The following is an 18568-nucleotide window of genomic DNA, read 5'->3' as shown; positions in this document are numbered from 1 at the left end:
AATGAAACCTTACCTGTACTGTCTGTAATCTCTCCTCACTCAACAACACTGGAAATGTACTAATACAGGGTTAGACCTCAAATGCTCCTTTCACGCACTTGACTCCTTCTCCCTGCCTCTGTCTCAGCTCCCAGATTCCCAGTGAGCTCTGTACGGACATCTCTGCACTCTTCCCCCAACATCACATTAAAGGCGCCACACACTGCGAGATCCATAAAGTCCAGAGGGTTCAATCCTGGCACAGTTGTGGCACGGTGGCCCAGTGGTTAGTACTGCTGCCTCACAGCGCCAGGAACCCCGGTTCGATTCCCGGCAGCGGAGTCTGCTCGTTCTCCCCGAGTCTGCGTGGGTTTCCTCCCACAGTCCAAAGATGTGCGGGTTAGGGTGGATTGGCCATGCTAAATTGCCCCTTAGTGTCAGGGGGTTAGCAGGGTAAGTGCATAGGGTTACTGGGATAGAGCCTGGGTGGGATTTTGGTCGCTGCACACTCGATGGGCTGAATGGCCTCCTTCTGCACTGAAGGATCCTAACCCCAATGCTCTGTGCTGAGATAACTCACCCCACATGAGGCAGCAGTCAAGGACGACATTTAGGGACGGAGTACAGGAATGAGATGGAGAATCTGGTGAACTGGTGCGGCAACAATAATCTCTCCCTCAATGTCAACAAAACGAAGGAGATTGTCATCGACTTCAGGAAGCGTAAAGGAGAACATGCCCCTGTCTACATCAACGGAGACAAAGTAGAAAGGGCGGGGACCTTCAAGTTTTTAGGTGTCCAGATCACCAACAACCTGTCCTGGTCCCCCCCACGCCGACACTATAGTTAAGAAAGCCCCACCAACACCTCTACTTTCTCAGAAGACTGAGGAAATTTGGCATGTCCGCTCCGATTCTAACCAAGTGCACCGTAGAAAGCATCAGTCCCGAACTTGGCAAAGCTTGATCAGGGAGAGTCAGCATGGCTTCATCAAAGGAAGGTCATGTCTAACAAATTTGAGTGAATTTTTTGAGGAGGTGACCAGGTGTGTAGATGAAGGTACTATGGTTGATGTAGCTTATATGGAATTCAGCAAAGCTTTTGACAAGGTTCCACATGAGAGACTTGTAAAGAAGATAAATGCACATGGCATACAGAGTCATTTGATAAAGTTGGCTCAGTTGTAGGAGACAGAGGGTGATGACAGAAGGCTGATTTAGTGACTGGGAGCCAGTTTCCAGTGGCGTATCACAGATCTGTGTTGGGTCCCCTATTATTCATCATTCATATAAATGACATAGATGACTATGTGGAGGGGGTAGGATTAGTAAGTTTGCGGATGACACAAAGATTGGCTGGGTGGTTGACAGTGAGGTTAAGTGTCTTGGGCTACAATGAGATATAGACGGGATGGCCAAATGGGCAGATAAGTGGCAGATGGAATTTAACCCTGAGATACATTTTTGAAGGAATAATTTGACCAGGAATTATTCAATGAATGGTAGGACACTAGGAAGTTCTGTGGAACAAAGGGACCTTGGTGTGTTTGTCCATGGATCTCTGAAGGCGGAAGGGCGTGTTAGTAGGGTGGTGAAAAAGGCATATGGGACACTTGCCTTCATCAATCGGGGTATAGATTACAAAAGCAGGGAAGTCATGTTGGAGTTGTATGGGAGTTATATAGTTGAGGCCACAGCTGGAGCACTGTGTGCAGTTCTGGTCATCACTTTATAGGAAGGATGTGATTGCACTGGAGGGGGTGCAGAGGAGATTCACCAGGATGCTGCCTGGGATGGAGCATTTAAGTTATAAAGAGAGGTTGGGTAGGCTTGGGTTGTTTATGTTGGAGCAGAGAAGACTGAGGGGCGACCTGATTGAGGGACAAGATTATGAGGGGCACGGACAGGGTGGATAAGGAGCAGCTGTTCCCCTTAGTTGAAGGGTCAGTCACGAGGGGACACAGGTTCAAGGTGAGGGGGCAGGAGGTTTAGGGGGGATGTGAGGAAAAGATTTTTTACCCAGAGGGTGGTGAGGGTCTGGAATGCGCTGCCTGGGAGGGTGGTGGGGGCGGGGGATGCCTCACATCCTTTAAATAGTCCCTGGATGAACACTTGACACATCGTAACATTCAGGGCAATGGGCCAAGTGCTGGTAAATGGGGTTAGGTGGGAGGTCAGGTGTTTCTAGTGTGTTGGTGAGGACTCGATGGGTCGAAGGGCCTGTTTTGCGCCATATGGTTCTATGTATCACAGCTTGGTCTGGGGCTCCTGCTCTGACCAAGACCGCAAGAAATTACAAAGGGTCGTGAACATAGCCCTGTCCATCACACAAACCAGCCTCCCATCCATTGACTCTGTCGACACTTCCCGCTGCCTCGGCAAAGCAGCCAGCATAATCCAGGACCCCACTCACCCCGGACATTCTCTCTTCCACCTTCTTCCGTCAGGAAAAAGATACAAAAGTCTGAGGTCACGCACCAACCGACTCAAGAACAGCTTCTTCCCTGCTGCCGTCAGACTTTTGAATGGACCTACCTCGCATTAAGTTGATCTTTCTCTGCACCCTAGCTATGACTTTAGGACTGAGTTGAGGAGGAACTTCTTCACACAAAGGGTTGTGAATCTGTGGAATTCCCTGCCCAGTGAAGCAGTTGAGGCTACCTCATTGAATGTTTTTAAGGCAAGGATAGATAGATTTTTGAACAGTAAAGGAATTAAGGGGAGCGGGCGGGTAAGTGGAGCTGAGTCCACGAAAAGATCAGCCGTGATCTTATTGAATGGCGGAGCAGGCTCGAGGGGCCAGATGGCCGACTCCCGCTCCTAGTTCTTATGTTCTTATGACTGTAACACTACATTCTGCAATCTCTCCTTTCCTTCTCCCCTCTGTACTCTATGAACGGTATGCTTTGTCTGCATAGCGCACAAGAAACAATCTTTTTCACCATATCCCAATACACGTATCAATAATAAATCAAATCAAACCAATTGTTCTCAGAAGCAACCCCTGGGCTAAGGAGTTGAAAGAAACCAGGCCCAATCGTTACTGGGTGGTAATGTTTGTGGGGCAGGGACAGGGTCAGGTCCCTCTGCAGGGTTTTCACACATCAATACTCTGCTAATAAGTTAAGAATGGTGACATGAGTGAGGTACGGGAGCAGAGTGAAATGTTGTTCCCTACCAACTGTCAGCAGCTTTGGGAGAAGGTTAAAAATAACATCCCTTTGTGATAGACACCCAGGGCCTGGATTTATCCTTCGCCTGCATTACAGAATCGTGAATTGGTTACAACACACAAGGAGGCCATTTGGCCCATTGCTCTTGTGCCAGTCCTCTGCAAGTGAAACTCAGCCAGACCCAAAGAACAAGAACAAAGAAAATTACAGCACAGGAACAGGCCCCTCGGCCCTCCAAGCCTGCACCGACCATGCTGCCCCGACTGAACTAAAACCCCCTACCCTTCCGGGGACCATATCCCTCTATTCCCATTCTATTCATGTATTTGTCAAGACGACCCTTAAAACTCACTACCGTATCCGCTTCCACTACCTCCCCCGGCAGCGAGTTCCAGGCACCCACCACCCTCTGTGTAAAAACTCTGCCTCGTACATCTCCTTTAAACCTTGCCCCTCGCACCTTAAACCTCTGCCCCCTAGTAATTGACTCTTCCACCCTGGGGAAAAAGCTTCTGACTATCCATTCTGTCCATGCCCCTCATAATCTTGTAGACTTCTATCAGGTCGCCCCTCAACCTCCGTCGTTCCAGTGAGAACAAACCAAGTTTCTCCAACCTCTCCTCATAGCTAATGCCCTCCATACCAGGCAACATCCTGGTAAATCTTTTCTGTACCTCCTCCAAAGTCTCCACATCCTTCTGGTAGTGTGGCGACCAGAATTGAACCCTATATTCCAAGTGCGGCCTAACTAAGGTTCTATAAAGCTGCAACATGACTTGTCAATGTTTAAACTCAATGCCCCACTTTCCTGCCTTTTCCCTGTAGCCCCAAATATCTTTTCTCCTCCTGACAACTATCCAATTCCCTTTTGAAAGCTACCTTCTAAATTCTGAGTCAATGTTCTGGGGGACCCGGGTTCGAATCCCGCCACGGCAGATGGAGGAATTTGAATTCAATAAAAAATATCTGGAATTAAGAATTTACTGATGACCCATTGTCGATTGTCGGAAAAACCCACCTGGTTAACGAGTTTATTTATTAGTGTCACAAGTGAGGCTTACATTAACACTGCAATGAAGTGACTGTGAAAATCCCCTAGTCGCCACACTCCGGCGCCTGTTCGGGTTACACTGAGGGAGAATTTAGCACGGCCAATGCGCCCTAACCAGCGCGTCTTTCAGACTGTGGGAGGAAACTGGAGCACCCGGAGGAAACCCACGCAGACACGGGGAGAACGTGCAGACCCCGCACAGACAGTGATCCAAGCCGGGAATCGAACCCGGGTCCCTGGCGCTGTGAGGCAGCAGTGCTAACCCACTGTGTCACCGTGCCCCCGGGAATCGAACCCGGGTCCCTGGCGCTGTGAGGCAGCAGTGCTAACCACTGTGTCACCGCGCTGCCGGGAATCGAACCCGGGTCCCTGGCGCTGTGAGGCAGCAGTGCTAACCACTGTGCTACCGTGCCCCCGGGAATCGAACCCGGGTCCCTGGCGCTGTGAGGCAGCAGCGCTAACCCACTGTGCCACCGTGCTGCCAGGAATCGAACCCGGGTCCCTGGCGCTGTGAGGCAGCAGTGCTAACCCACTGTGTCACCGTGCTGCCGGGAATCGAACCCGGGTCCCTGGCGCTGTGAGGCAGCAGTGCTAACCACTGTGCTACCGTGCCCCCGGGAATCGAACCCGGGTCCCTGGCGCTGTGAGGCAGCAGCGCTAACCCACTGTGCCACCGTGCTGCCAGGAATCGAACCCGGGTCCCTGGCGCTGTGAGGCAGCAGCGCTAACCCGCTGTGTCACCGTGCTGCCGGGAATCGAACCCGGGTCCCTGGCGCTGTGAGGCAGCAGTGAACCCGGGTCCCTGGCGCTGTGAGGCAGCAGTGCTAACCCACTGTGTCACCGTGCTGCCGGGAATCGAACCCGGGTCCCTGGCGCTGTGAGGCAGCAGCGCTAACCACTGTGTCACCGTGCCCCCGGGAATGGAACCCGGGTCCCTGGCGCTGTGAGGCAGCAGTGCTAACCACTGTGCCACCGTGCCCCCGGGAATCGAACCCGGGTCCCTGGCGCTGTGAGGCAGCAGTGAACCCGGGTCCCTGGCGCTGTGAGGCAGCAGTGCTAACCTGGGACCCTGGCGCTGTGAGGCAGCAGTGCGAACCCACTGTGTCACCGTGCCGCTGGGATTGAACCCGGGTCCCTGGCGCTGTGAGGCAGCAGTGCGAACCCACTGTGCCACCCTCAGCGACGAGTAACTCAGCGACGTGTCCAAGGTGTGTAACCGTGTGGGATTCTGCTCATGAGCTGGCTGGGAATCAGGAATCCCATTCCCAGGTACCCTGGCTCCATACGCTGGCCGGATGGCCTCCTTCTGCACTGTAGGGATTCCATGACTCTAACTGAACATATATAACCCGCACAGTTATAGAGTCATAGAGGTCCAACTTGTCCATCCCGCCCTTTTTTTTAAACCCCGAAGCTAATCCCAATTGCCCGCGTTTGGCCCATATCCCTCAATACCCATCTTACCCATGTAACTGTCTAAATGCTATTTAAAAGACAAAATTGTACCCGCCTCTACTACTACCTCTGGCAGCTTGTTCCAGACACTCACCACCCTCTGTGTGAAAAAACTGCCCCTCTGGACACTTTTGTATCTCTCCCCTCTCACCTTAAACCGATGCCCTCTGGTTTTAGACTCCCCTACCTTTGGGAAAAGATATTGACTATCTAGCTGATCTGTGCCCCTCATTATTTTATAGACCTTTATAAGATCACCCCTCAGCCTCCTACGCTCCAGAGGAAAAAGTCCCAGTCTATCCAGCCTCTCCTTATAACTCAAACCATCAAGTCCCGGTAGCATCCTAGTAAATCTTTTCTGCACTCTTTCTAGTTTAATAATATCCTTTCTATAATAGAGTGATCAGAACTGTACACAGTATTCCAAGTGTGGCCTTACCAATGTCTTGTACAACTTCAACAAGACGTCCCAACTCCTGTATTCAATGTTCTGACCAATGAAACCAAGCATGCCGAATGCCTTCTTCACCACTCTGTCCACCTGTGACTCCACTGTCAAGGAGCTATGAACATGTACCCCTAGATCTCTTTGTTCTGTAACTCTCCCCAGCGCCCTACTATTAACTGAGTAAGTCCTGCCCTGGTTCAATCTACCAAAATGCATCACCTCGCATTTGTCTAAATTAAACTCCATCTGCCATTCGTCAGCCCACTGGCCCAATTGATCAAGATCCCGTTGCAATTGGAGATAACTTTCTTCACTGTCCACTATGCCACCAATCTTGGTGTCATCTGCAAACTTACTAACCATGCCTCCTATATTCTCATCCAAATCATTAATATAAATGACAAATAACAGTGGGCCCAGCACTGATCCCCGAGGCACACCGCTGGTCACAGACCTCCAGTTTGAAAAACAACCCTCGACAACCACCCTCTGGCTTCTGTCATCAAGTCAATTTTGTATCCATTTAGATACCTCACCCTGGATCCCGTGAGATTTAACCTTATGAAACAACCTATCATGCGGTACCTTGTCAATGGCCTTGCTAAAGTCCATGTAGACAACATCAACCGCACTGCCCTCATCTACCTTCTTGGTTGCCCCTTCAAAGAACTCAATCAAATTTGTGAGACATGATTTTCCACTCACAAAGCCACGCTGACTGTCCCTAATCAGTCCTTGCATCTCTAAATGCCTGTAGATCCTGTCTCTCATTGGCCATGCTAAAATTGACCTTAGTCACAGGGGTACTAGTGAGGGTAAATGTGTGGGGTTACAGGAATAGGGCCTGGGTGGGATTGTGGTCGGTACAGACTCGATGGGCCGAATGGCCTCCTTCTTCACTGTAAGGAATCTGTGAATCTCCAGGCTGTTAAAATCCAAGCCTAGCATCGCCGAACTTGCACAAATGTTGGCCCGAACTAATCAGTACTTTGTGATTAGCCTGCTCTGATTTCTCTATTCCATCCACTCCTGATCTTTCTGTTCAGGATCTCACTCAGGAAAGGCTGTTCTCCAGCTTCCCATAATTGTGCCCCACCCCCACCTCCACTCAGCCCTAATTCCCATTTATCCCAATGGGAAAGGTCAACAAGGTTTGGACTCTGGGAAACTGAAAAACATTCCAGGAACGTAAGCAGTTGAGAATGCAGGAAAAGATTTGAGAGAGATGGAGCCAATGAGAGAAGATGGAGGAGGGAGATGGAGTGAGTGATGGAGGGATGAGGGAGGGAGATGGAGTGAGTGATGGAGGGATGAGGGACGGAGATGGAGTGAGTGATGGAGGGATGAGGGAGGGAGATGAAGTGAGTGATGGAGGGATGAGGGAGAGAGATGGAGTGAGTGATGGAGAGATGAGGGAGGGAGATGGAATGAGTGATGGAGGGATGAGGGAGGGAGATGGAATGAGTGATGGAGGGATGAGAGAGGGAGATGGAGTGAGTGATGGAGGGGTGAGGGAGGGAGATGATGGAGTGATGGAGGGATGAGGGAGGGAGATGGAGTGAGTGATGGAGGGAGGAGGGAGGGAGATGGAGTGAGTGATGGAGGGATGAGGGAGTGAGATGGAGTGAGTGATGGAGGGGTGAGGGAGGGAGATGGAGTGAGTGATGGAGGGGTGAGGGAGGGAGATGATGGAGTGATGGAGGGATGAGGGAGGGAGATGGAGTGAGTGATGGAGGGATGAGGGAGGGAGATGGAGTGAATGATGGAGGGATGAGGGTGGGAGATGGAGTGAGTGATGGAGAGATGAGGGAAGGAGATGGAGTAAATGATGGAGGATGAGGGAGGTAGATGGAGTGAGTGATGGAGAGATCGAGGAGATGGAGTGAGTGATGGAGGGATGAGGGAGGGAGATTGAGTGAGTAATGGAGGATGGAGGAGAGAGATTGACCCGGTGACAGAGGTGAGGGATGGAGGGATGAGGGAGGGAGATTGAGTGAGTAATGGAGGATGGAGGAGAGAGATTGACCCGGTGACAGAGGTGAGGGATGGAGGGATGTAGGAGGGAGATTGAGTGAGTAATGGAGGATGGAGGAGAGAGATTGACCCGGTGACAGAGGTGAGGGATGGAGGGATGAGGGAGGGATGGAATAAATGAATATAAACCCAGCCACTGACAGTGGTCAATATCAACAATCACGTTACATCTCGAATTAGCTTGAACAGGAAGTGAGCAGTCATCACAGGACTGCGCGCACACACAGTGACGCTTAGCACTGTTAGCCTTTATATATCCGAAACTAACCTCCTTCCTCCTCCAAACCACCTCCAACCTCTTCCTCACGTCTCCAAGACCACGTGAGCAAGGGGAAATTCAGAGCCCAGACTAATATTAGCGCAGAAAGGGGGAAGCGGGTCACGGAACGGCGAACCATCCTGACTGAACTCCCACCCACCCCTATAACCCGGGACGATAACTACAGCTCAAACTCAGATTAGCCAAGTCAACCAGGGATCCCTAGGGACCATCGAATCCCTACAGTGCAGAAAGGAGGCCATTCAGCCCATCGAGTCTACACCGACTCTCCGAAAGAGCATCTTGCCCCCCCATCCCTGTAACCCCCACACATTTAGCACGGCCAATCCACCCAACCTGCACTTCCTTGGAGTGTGGGAGAGAGTCAGAGCACCCGGACGCAGACACGGGGAGAATGTGCTGTCGCCCAAGGTTGGAATTGAACCTGGATTATGGAGTTTTACAGCACAGAAAGGGGCCCTTCGGCCCATCGAGTCTGTGCCGGCTAGCAAGCACCTGTCTATTCTAATCCCATTTTCCAGCACTCGCTCCGTGGTCTTGTATGCCGCGGCGTTTCAAACACTCATCTAATTACTTCTTAAACGTTGTGAAGGTTCCCGCCTCCTCCATCCGTTCGGGCAGTGAGCTCAGACTCCAACCACGCTCTGGGTGAAAAGACTCTTCCTCACATCTCCTGTAAGCCTCCTGCCCCCTTACCGTCAATCTCTGACCCCTGGTTACTGCCTCCTGGTTACTGCCCCCTGGTTACTGACCCCTGGTTACTGCCCCCTGGTTACTGACCCCTGGTTACTGACCCCTGGTTACTGCCCCCTGGTTACTGCCCCCTGGTTACTGACCCCTGGTTACTGCCCCCTGGTTACTGCCCCCTGGTTACTGCCCCCTGGTTACTGCCCCCTGGTTACTGACCCCTGGTTACTGACCCCTGGTTACTGACCCCTGGTTACTGCCCCCTGGTTACTGACCCCTGGTTACTGACCCCTGGTTACTGACCCCTGGTTACTGCCCCCTGGTTACTGACCCCTGGTTACTGACCCCTGGTTACTGCCCCCTGGTTACTGCCCCCTGGTTACTGCCCCCTGGTTACTGACCCCTCTACTAAGGGGAAAAGTTCCGCCCTATCCATCCTACCTATGCCCTTCACAATTCTGTACAGCTCAATCAGTCCCCCTCATGCTTCTCTGCTCCAAGGAATACAACCCCAGCCTAACCAGCCTCTCTCCTTAGCTGAAACGCTCCATCCCAGGCAGCATCCTGGTGAATCTCCTCTGCACCTTCTCCAGTGGGATCACATCCTTCCGACAGTGAGGTGACCAGAACTGCACACAGTGCTCTAGCTGTGGCCTAACCAGTGTTTTATACAGCTCCATCATCACCTCACTGCTCCTATAGTCACTGCCTCGGTTAATAAAGGCAAGTATCCCATACGCCTTCTTAACCACCTTATCTACCTGTCTTGCTGCCCTCAGGGGATCTTTGGACACGTACCCAAGGTTCCTCTGCACTTCCGAGGATCCGACCATTCATTGTGTAATCCCTAGTCTTGCTAGTTCTCCCAAAATGCATGACCTCACGCTTTTCAGGGCTAAATTCCATTTGCCGCTGTTCTGACCAGCCCGTCTACATCGTCCTGTAATCTAAGGCTTCCCTCCTCGCTATTTACCACACCATCAATTTTTGTGTCATCTGCGAACTTACTGATCGTAACCCCCACATTCACATCTAGATCACCAATGTACACTACAAGCAGCAAGGGAGACAGCACCCAGTGGAACACCACTGCACACAGGCTTCCAGACACAAAAACAACCTTCCACCATCACCCTCTGCCACAAAGCTCATTTTGGATCTAATTTGCCAGATTGCCCTGGATCCAATGGGCTCTTATCTTCTTCATCAGCCTCCCATGTGGGACCTTGTCTTACTGAAGTCCATGGAGACCACATCAACTGCACTGCCGTCATCTACACACCACCTCAAAAAAATCCAACCACATGATCTCCCTCTGACAAAACCATGCTGTCCTTGATCAGTCCTTTCCTCTCCAAGTGGAGATTAATTCTGTCCCTCAGAATGTTTTTCAGTAGTTTCCCTCCCATTGGGTTGCTGGCATTGTGAGGCAGCAGTGTGAAGCGCTGTCCCCCCGCACCCCCCGTGTGTCCTGGGGCCTTTCCATGTGCGCCTCAGGGCTACTGACTGTCTCAGGACCCTTCCTGTGTCTTAGGACACCCCCCCCTCCACACCCGCTCTCTGTGCCTCAAGACCCCCCTCTCTCTCTGTGCCTCAAGACCCCCCTCTCTCTCTGTGCCTCCCCCCCCCCCCACTTCTGTGCCTCAGGGACCCTCCCCTCTCTGTGCCTCCCCCCTCTCTCTGTGCCTCCGGACCCCCCCCTCTCTCTGTGTCTCTCCTCCCCCTCTGTGCCTCAGGGGACTCTCCCTCTCTGTGCCCCCCCCACCTCCACTCTCTGTGGCTCCCCCCTCTCTCTCTGTGCCTCCCCCCCCTCCCCCCCACTTCTGTGCCTCAGGGACCCTCCCCTCTCTGTGCCTCCCCCCTCTCTCTGTGCCTCCGGACCCCCCCCTCTCTCTGTGTCTCTCCTCCCCCTCTGTGCCTCAGGGGACCCTCCCTCTCTGTGCCCCCCCCCCCACCTCCACTCTCTGTGGCTCCCCCCTCTCTCTCTGTGCCTCCCCCCCCCCCCCCACTTCTGTGCCTCAGGGACCCTCCCCTCTCTGTGCCCCCCTCCGCCCCCCCCCCCCCTCCCACCTCCACTCTCTGTGGCTCCCCCCTCTCTCTTTGCCTCAAGAACCCTCTCTCTCTCTGGTTCCCCTCTCTCTCTGCGTCTCTGCAACCCCTCTCTCTGGAACCCCCCCTCTCTCCCAGGTCCCCCTCTCTCTGTGTCTCTGGACCCTCCCCCCTCTCTGAACCCCCCTCCTCTCTCTGGGCCCCCCCTCTCGCCTCTCTGGACTCCCCCCTCTCTCTAGACCCTCTCTCTCTGTGTCTCTGGACCCTCCCACCCTCTCTCTGTGTCTCTGGACTCCCCTCTTTCTCTCTGTACCCCCTCCCCCCCTCTCTGTGTCTCTGGACCCTTTCAGGTCCCCCTCTCTCTGTGCCCCCCCCCCCCCCCTCCCTCCCAACCCCGTCTCTCTGGACTCCGTCTCTCTCTCTCTCAGGCCCCCCCCCCCCCCTTTCTGTGTCTCTGGAACCCCCACTCCTCTCAGGTCCTCTCTCTCTGTCCCTCCCCCGCCCCCCTCCCCTCTCTCTGGACCCCCCCTCTCTCTCCCCCCCTCCCCCACCCCACCCCACACATACCTCTTTCTCTGAGATGTACAGCTGATCTGTCTTGAGGATCACGTAGCGGTTTTTCCAGATTTCTCGGAATATCCCTCTCCCGCAGTATTTGCGAATCCAGCCACATTTCTCTGGCTGCCCGGGGGGCTGGCTCCCCTCCTGTGAGCCCTGCAGAGTGGAACAGTGTCAGTGACTGGGGGCTGGCACTCTGCTCATGCACTGTCATTACAACCATCAATATTATTATTCACCCCCCCTTACACAGGAGTGTATTATTTACCCCCCCCCCTTACACAGGAGTGTATTATTCCCCCCCCCCCTTACACAGGAGTGTATTATTCACCCCCCCTTACACAGGAGTGTATTATTCACCCCCCCTTACACAGGAGTGTATTATTTACCCCCCCTTACACAGGAGTGTATTATTTACCCCCCCCCCTTACACAGGAGTGTATTATTCCCCCCCCCCTTACACAGGAGTGTATTATTCACCCCCCCTTACACAGGAGTGTATTATTTACCCCCCCTTACACAGGAGTGTATTATTTACCCCCCCCCCCCCTTACACAGGAGTGTATTATTCACCCCCCCTTACACAGGAGTGTATTATTCACCCCCCCTTACACAGGAGTGTATTATTTACCCCCCCTTACACAGGAGTGTATTATTCACCCCCCCTTACACAGGAGTGTATTATTTACCCCCCCTTACACAGGAGTGTATTATTTACCCCCCCCCCCCTTACACAGGAGTGTATTATTCACCCCCCCTTACACAGGAGTGTATTATTTACCCCCCCCCCTTACACAGGAGTGTATTATTCACCCCCTTACACAGGAGTGTATTATTTACCCCCCCTTACACAGGAGTGTATTATTCACCCCCCCCCTTACACAGGAGTGTATTATTTACCCCCTTACACAGGAGTGTATTATTTACCCCCCCTTACACAGGAGTGTATTATTTACCCCCTTACACAGGAGTGTATTATTTACCCCCCCTTACACAGGAGTGTATTATTTACCCCCTTACACAGGAGTGTATTATTTACCCCCCCTTACACAGGAGTGTATTATTTACCCCCCCTTACACAGGAGTGTATTATTTACCCCCTTACACAGGAGTGTATTATTTACCCCCCCTTACACAGGAGTGTATTATTTACCCCCCCTTACACAGGAGTGTATTATTCACCCCCCCTTACACAGGAGTGTATTATTTACCCCCCCTTACACAGGAGTGTATTATTCACCCCCCCTTACACAGGAGTGTATTATTCACCCCCCCTTACACAGGAGTGTATTATTCACCCCCCCCCCCCTTACACAGGAGTGTATTATTCACCCCCTTACACAGGAGTGTATTATTCACCCCCCCCCCCTTACACAGGAGTGTATTATTTACCCCCCTTACACAGGAGTGTATTATTTACCCCCCTTACACAGGAGTGTATTATTTACCCCCCCTTACACAGGAGTGTATTATTCACCCCCCCTTACACAGGAGTGTATTATTTACCCCCCCTTACACAGGAGTGTATTATTCACCCCCCCTTACACAGGAGTGTATTATTTACCCCCTTACACAGGAGTGTATTATTCACCCCCTTACACAGGAGTGTATTATTTACCCCCTTACACAGGAGTGTATTATTTACCCCCCCTTACACAGGAGTGTATTATTTACCCCCCCTTACACAGGAGTGTATTATTCACCCCCCCTTACACAGGAGTGTATTATTTACCCCCCCTTACACAGGAGTGTATTATTCACCCCCCCTTACACAGGAGTGTATTATTCACCCCCCCTTACACAGGAGTGTATTATTCACCCCCCCCCCCCTTACACAGGAGTGTATTATTCACCCCCTTACACAGGAGTGTATTATTCACCCCCCCCCCCTTACACAGGAGTGTATTATTTACCCCCCTTACACAGGAGTGTATTATTTACCCCCCTTACACAGGAGTGTATTATTTACCCCCCCTTACACAGGAGTGTATTATTCACCCCCCCTTACACAGGAGTGTATTATTTACCCCCCCTTACACAGGAGTGTATTATTCACCCCCCCTTACACAGGAGTGTATTATTTACCCCCTTACACAGGAGTGTATTATTCACCCCCTTACACAGGAGTGTATTATTCACCCCCTTACACAGGAGTGTATTATTCACCCCCCTTACACAGGAGTGTATTATTTACCCCCCCCCCTTACACAGGAGTGTATTATTCACCCCACACCCTTACACAGGAGTGTATTATTTACCCCCCCCCCTTACACAGGAGTGTATTATTCACCCCCCCTTACACAGGAGTGTATTATTTACCCCCTTACACAGGAGTGTATTATTTACCCCCCCTTACACAGGAATGTATTATTCACCCCCCCCCCCTTACACAGGAGTGTATTATTCACCCCCCCCCCCCTTACACAGGAGTGTATTATTTACCCCCCCCCCCCTTACACAGGAGTGTATTATTCACCCCCCCCCTTACACAGGAGTGTATTATTCACCCCCCCTTACACAGGAGTGTATTATTTACCCCCTTACACAGGAGTGTATTATTTACCCCCCCTTACACAGGAGTGTATTATTTACCCCCTTACACAGGAGTGTATTATTTACCCCCCCTTACACAGGAGTGTATTATTTACCCCCCCCCTTACACAGGAGTGTATTATTTACCCCCCCTTACACAGGAGTGTATTATTTACCCCCCCCCCCTTACACAGGAGTGTATTATTTACCCCCTTACACAGGAGTGTATTATTCACCCCCTTACACAGGAGTGTATTATTCACCCCCCCTTACACAGGAGTGTATTATTTACCCCCTTACACAGGAGTGTATTATTCACCCCCTTACACAGGAGTGTATTATTCACCCCCCCCTTACACAGGAGTGTATTATTTACCCCCCTTACACAGGAGTGTATTATTTACCCCCCCCTTACACAGGAGTGTATTATTTACCCCCCCCCTTACACAGGAGTGTATTATTTACCCCCCCCTTACACAGGAGTGTATTATTCACCCCCTTACACAGGAGTGTATTATTCACCCCCCCTTACACAGGAGTGTATTATTTACCCCCTTACACAGGAGTGTATTATTTACCCCCTTACACAGGAGTGTATTATTTACCCCCCCCTTACACAGGAGTGTATTATTTACCCCCCCTTACACAGGAGTGTATTATTTACCCCCCCCTTACACAGGAGTGTATTATTTACCCCCTTACACAGGAGTGTATTATTTACCCCCTTACACAGGAGTGTATTATTTACCCCCCCTTACACAGGAGTGTATTATTTACCCCCCCCCCCTTACACAGGAGTGTATTATTTACCCCCCCTTACACAGGAGTGTATTATTTACCCCCTTACACAGGAGTGTATTATTCACCCCCTTACACAGGAGTGTATTATTCACCCCCCCTTACACAGGAGTGTATTATTTACCCCCCCTTACACAGGAGTGTATTATTTACCCCCTTACACAGGAGTGTATTATTTACCCCCCCCCTTACACAGGAGTGTATTATTTACCCCCCTTACACAGGAGTGTATTATTCACCCCCTTACACAGGAGTGTATTATTCACCCCCCCTTACACAGGAGTGTATTATTCACCCCCTTACACAGGAGTGTATTATTCACCCCCCCTTACTCAGGAGTGTATTATTTACCCCCTTACACAGGAGTGTATTATTTACCCCCCCTTACACAGGAGTGTATTATTTACCCCCCCCCCTTACACAGGAGTGTATTATTCACCCCCTTACACAGGAGGGTATTATTCACCCCCCCCCTTACACAGGAGTGTATTATTTACCCCCCCCCCTTACACAGGAGTGTATTATTCACCCCCTTACACAGGAGTGTATTATTCACCCCCCCTTACACAGGAGTGTATTATTTACCCCCTTACACAGGAGTGTATTATTTACCCCCCCTTACACAGGAGTGTATTATTTACCCCCCCTTACACAGGAGTGTATAATTTACCCCCCCTTACACAGGAGTGTATTATTTACCCCCCCTTACACAGGAGTGTATTATTTACCCCCCCCCTTACACAGGAGTGTATTATTTACCCCCCCCCGCTTACACAGGAGTGTATTATTTACCCCCCCCTTACACAGGAGTGTATTATTCACCCCCTTACACAGGAGTGTATTATTCACCCCCCCTTACACAGGAGTGTATTATTTACCCCCTTACACAGGAGTGTATTATTTACCCCCTTACACAGGAGTGTATTATTTACCCCCCCTTACACAGGAGTGTATTATTCACCCCCCCCTTACACAGGAGTGTATTATTCACCCCCCCTTACACAGGAGTGTATTATTTACCCCCTTACACAGGAGTGTATTATTTACCCCCTTACACAGGAGTATATTATTTACCCCCCCTTACACAGGAGTGTATTATTCACCCCCCCCCCCTTACACAGGAGTGTATTATTTACCCCCCCCCCCTTGCACAGGAGTGTATTATTTACCCCCCCGCTTACACAGGAGTGTATTATTTACCCCCCTTACACAGGAGTGTATTATTCACCCCCCCTTACACAGGATTCTATTATTTACCCCCTTACACAGGAGTGTATTATTTACCCCCTTACACAGGAGTGTATTATTCACCCCCCCCCTACACAGGATTCTATTATTTACCCCCCTTACACAGGATTCCATCTACATCTCCCAATAACACACACACATGTTTTTCTAAACCCCCCCTCTGTGTTTCAGTCGCTCCCAGCTTCACGGGGCCAGAGTGGAACCAGAACCCAGAGCCCAGAAACCAGAGCCCAGAGCCCAGAGCCCAGCGCCCAGCGCCCAGCACCCAGAACCCAGCGCCCAGCGCCCAGAGCCCAGAGCCCAGAACCCAGAGCCCAGTGCCCAGAACCCAGAACCCAGAACCCAGAGCCCAGCACCCAGAACCCAGCGCCCAGAACCCAGAGCCCAGCACCCAGAACCCAGAGCCCAGCGCCCAGAGCCCAGAACCCAGAGCCCAGAACCCAGAACCCAGCGCCCAGCGCCCAGAGCCCAGAGCCCAGAACCCAGAACCCAGAGCCCAGAGCCCAGAACCCAGAGCCCAGAACCCAGAGCCCAGCACCCAGAACCCAGAGCCCAGAACCCAGCGCCCAGAGCCCAGAACCCAGAACCCTGAGCCCAGAGCCCAGCGCCCAGCGCCCAGAGCCCAGCGCCCAGAGCCCAGAACCTAGAGCCCAGAACCCAGAACCCAGAACCCAGCGCCCAGCGCCCAGAGCCCAGAACCCAGAGCCCAGAACCCAGAACCCAGAGCCCTGAGCCCAGAACCCAGAGCCCAGAACCCAGAGCCCAGCACCCAGAGCCCAGCACCCAGAACCCAGCGCCCAGAGCCCAGAACCCAGAACCCTGAGCCCAGAACCCAGAGCCCAGCGCCCAGAGCCCAGCGCCCAGAGCCCAGCGCCCAGCGCCCAGAACCCAGAACCCTGAGCCCAGAGCCCAGCGCCCAGAGCCCAGAGCCCAGCGCCCGGAGCCCAGAGCCCAGAACCCAGAACCCAGAACCCAGAACCCAGCGCCCAGCGCCCAGAGCCCAGAACCCAGAGCCCAGAACCCAGAACCCAGAGCCCTGAGCCCAGAACCCAGAGCCCAGAACCCAGAGCCCAGCACCCAGAGCCCAGCACCCAGAACCCAGCGCCCAGAGCCCAGAACCCAGAACCCTGAGCCCAGAACCCAGAGCCCAGCGCCCAGAGCCCAGCGCCCAGAGCCCAGCGCCCAGCGCCCAGAACCCAGAACCCTGAGCCCAGAGCCCAGCGCCCAGAGCCCAGAGCCCAGCGCCCGGAGCCCAGAGCCCAGAACCCAGAACCCAGAACCCTGAGCCCAGAGCCCAGAACCCAGAACCCTGAGCCCTGAACCCAGAGCCCAGCGCCCAGAGCCCAGAGCCCAGAACCCAGCACCCAGAACCCAGAGCCCAGAGCCCAGCGCCCAGAGCCCAGCGCCCAGAGCCCAGAACCCAGAACCCTGAGCCCAGAACCCAGAGCCCAGAGCCCAGCGCCCAGAGCCCAGAACCCAGAACCCTGAGCCCAGAGCCCAGCGCCCAGAGCCCAGAGCCCAGAACCCAGCACCCAGAACCCAGAGCCCAGAGCCCAGCGCCCAGAGCCCAGAACCCTGAGCCCAGAACCCAGAGCCCAGCGCCCAGAGCCCAGAGCCCAGAACCCAGAACCCAGAGCCCAGAACCCTGAGCCCAGAGCCCAGCGCCCAGAGCCCAGAGCCCAGAGCCCAGAGCCCAGCACCCAGAGCCCAGAGCCCAGCACCCAGAGCCCAGAACCCGGCCTCTACTCACCCTCTTGTTAGGCAATGTCTTCTTCATTCTTCAACAGCCCCAATCCTGGCTCCAGCAGCTGGAGATGCCCGAGAGGGGAGTGCTGTTCTTTAATTCCCTCTGTCTGGGGTTCTGTCTCTCTCTCTCTGTCTGTCCTCTTTGCTTCTAGATCTGTCTGTGTTTTTCTCTCTCTCTCTCCCTCCCTCTCTGCTGCCTATCTATCCTCGTTAGCTCTCTCTGCCTCTTTCTCTCTCTCCCCCTACCCCCCTCTCTGCCTATCCAGCCTTGTTAAATCCCCCTCTGCTCCTTGTCTATCCTTCTAGCTCCCTCTGCCCCCTTTCTCTCTCTGTTGCCTATCTATCCTCCTTAGATCCCTCCTCTCTCTCTCCCCTCTCCACCTGTCTATCCTTTCTAGCTCTCCCCAGCCTCAGTCTCTCTCTCGCTGCCCCTGTCTATCGTTCTCAGATTTCCCTGTCTCTCTATCTATCCTTTCTAGCTCTCCCCAGCCTCCCGCTCTCTCTCTGCCCCTGTCTATCTCTCCTTGTCGA

At 52.8% G+C, this 18568-nt stretch overlaps 1 protein-coding gene across 2 annotated transcripts in view; it reads right to left on the bottom strand.

Moving 5' to 3' along the window:
- LOC144486743 (pleckstrin homology domain-containing family O member 1-like) overlaps positions 1-18261 on the bottom strand; it is a 111660-nt gene extending 93399 nt beyond the window's left edge. For both annotated transcript variants that reach the window (XR_013496334.1, XM_078204772.1), the window contains exons 1-2: positions 18042-18261; positions 11723-11869 (exon numbers count right to left, since the gene is read on the bottom strand). Coding sequence is in view for 1 of the 2 variants with exons in the window: in XM_078204772.1 (XP_078060898.1) it covers positions 11723-11869; positions 18042-18068 (174 nt within the window). In the remaining variant the exon portion in view is untranslated. The remainder of the gene's footprint in view (positions 1-11722; positions 11870-18041) is intronic.
- Between the last annotated feature and the right edge of the window lie 307 nt (positions 18262-18568).

The sequence above is a fragment of the Mustelus asterias genome, unplaced genomic scaffold (genome assembly GCF_964213995.1).
Source record: "Mustelus asterias unplaced genomic scaffold, sMusAst1.hap1.1 HAP1_SCAFFOLD_443, whole genome shotgun sequence".
NCBI classification, from domain to species: Eukaryota; Metazoa; Chordata; class Chondrichthyes; order Carcharhiniformes; family Triakidae; genus Mustelus; species Mustelus asterias.
The sequence above is the reverse complement of the archived record's forward strand: the minus strand, read 5'-3'. Positions and strand labels throughout refer to the sequence as shown.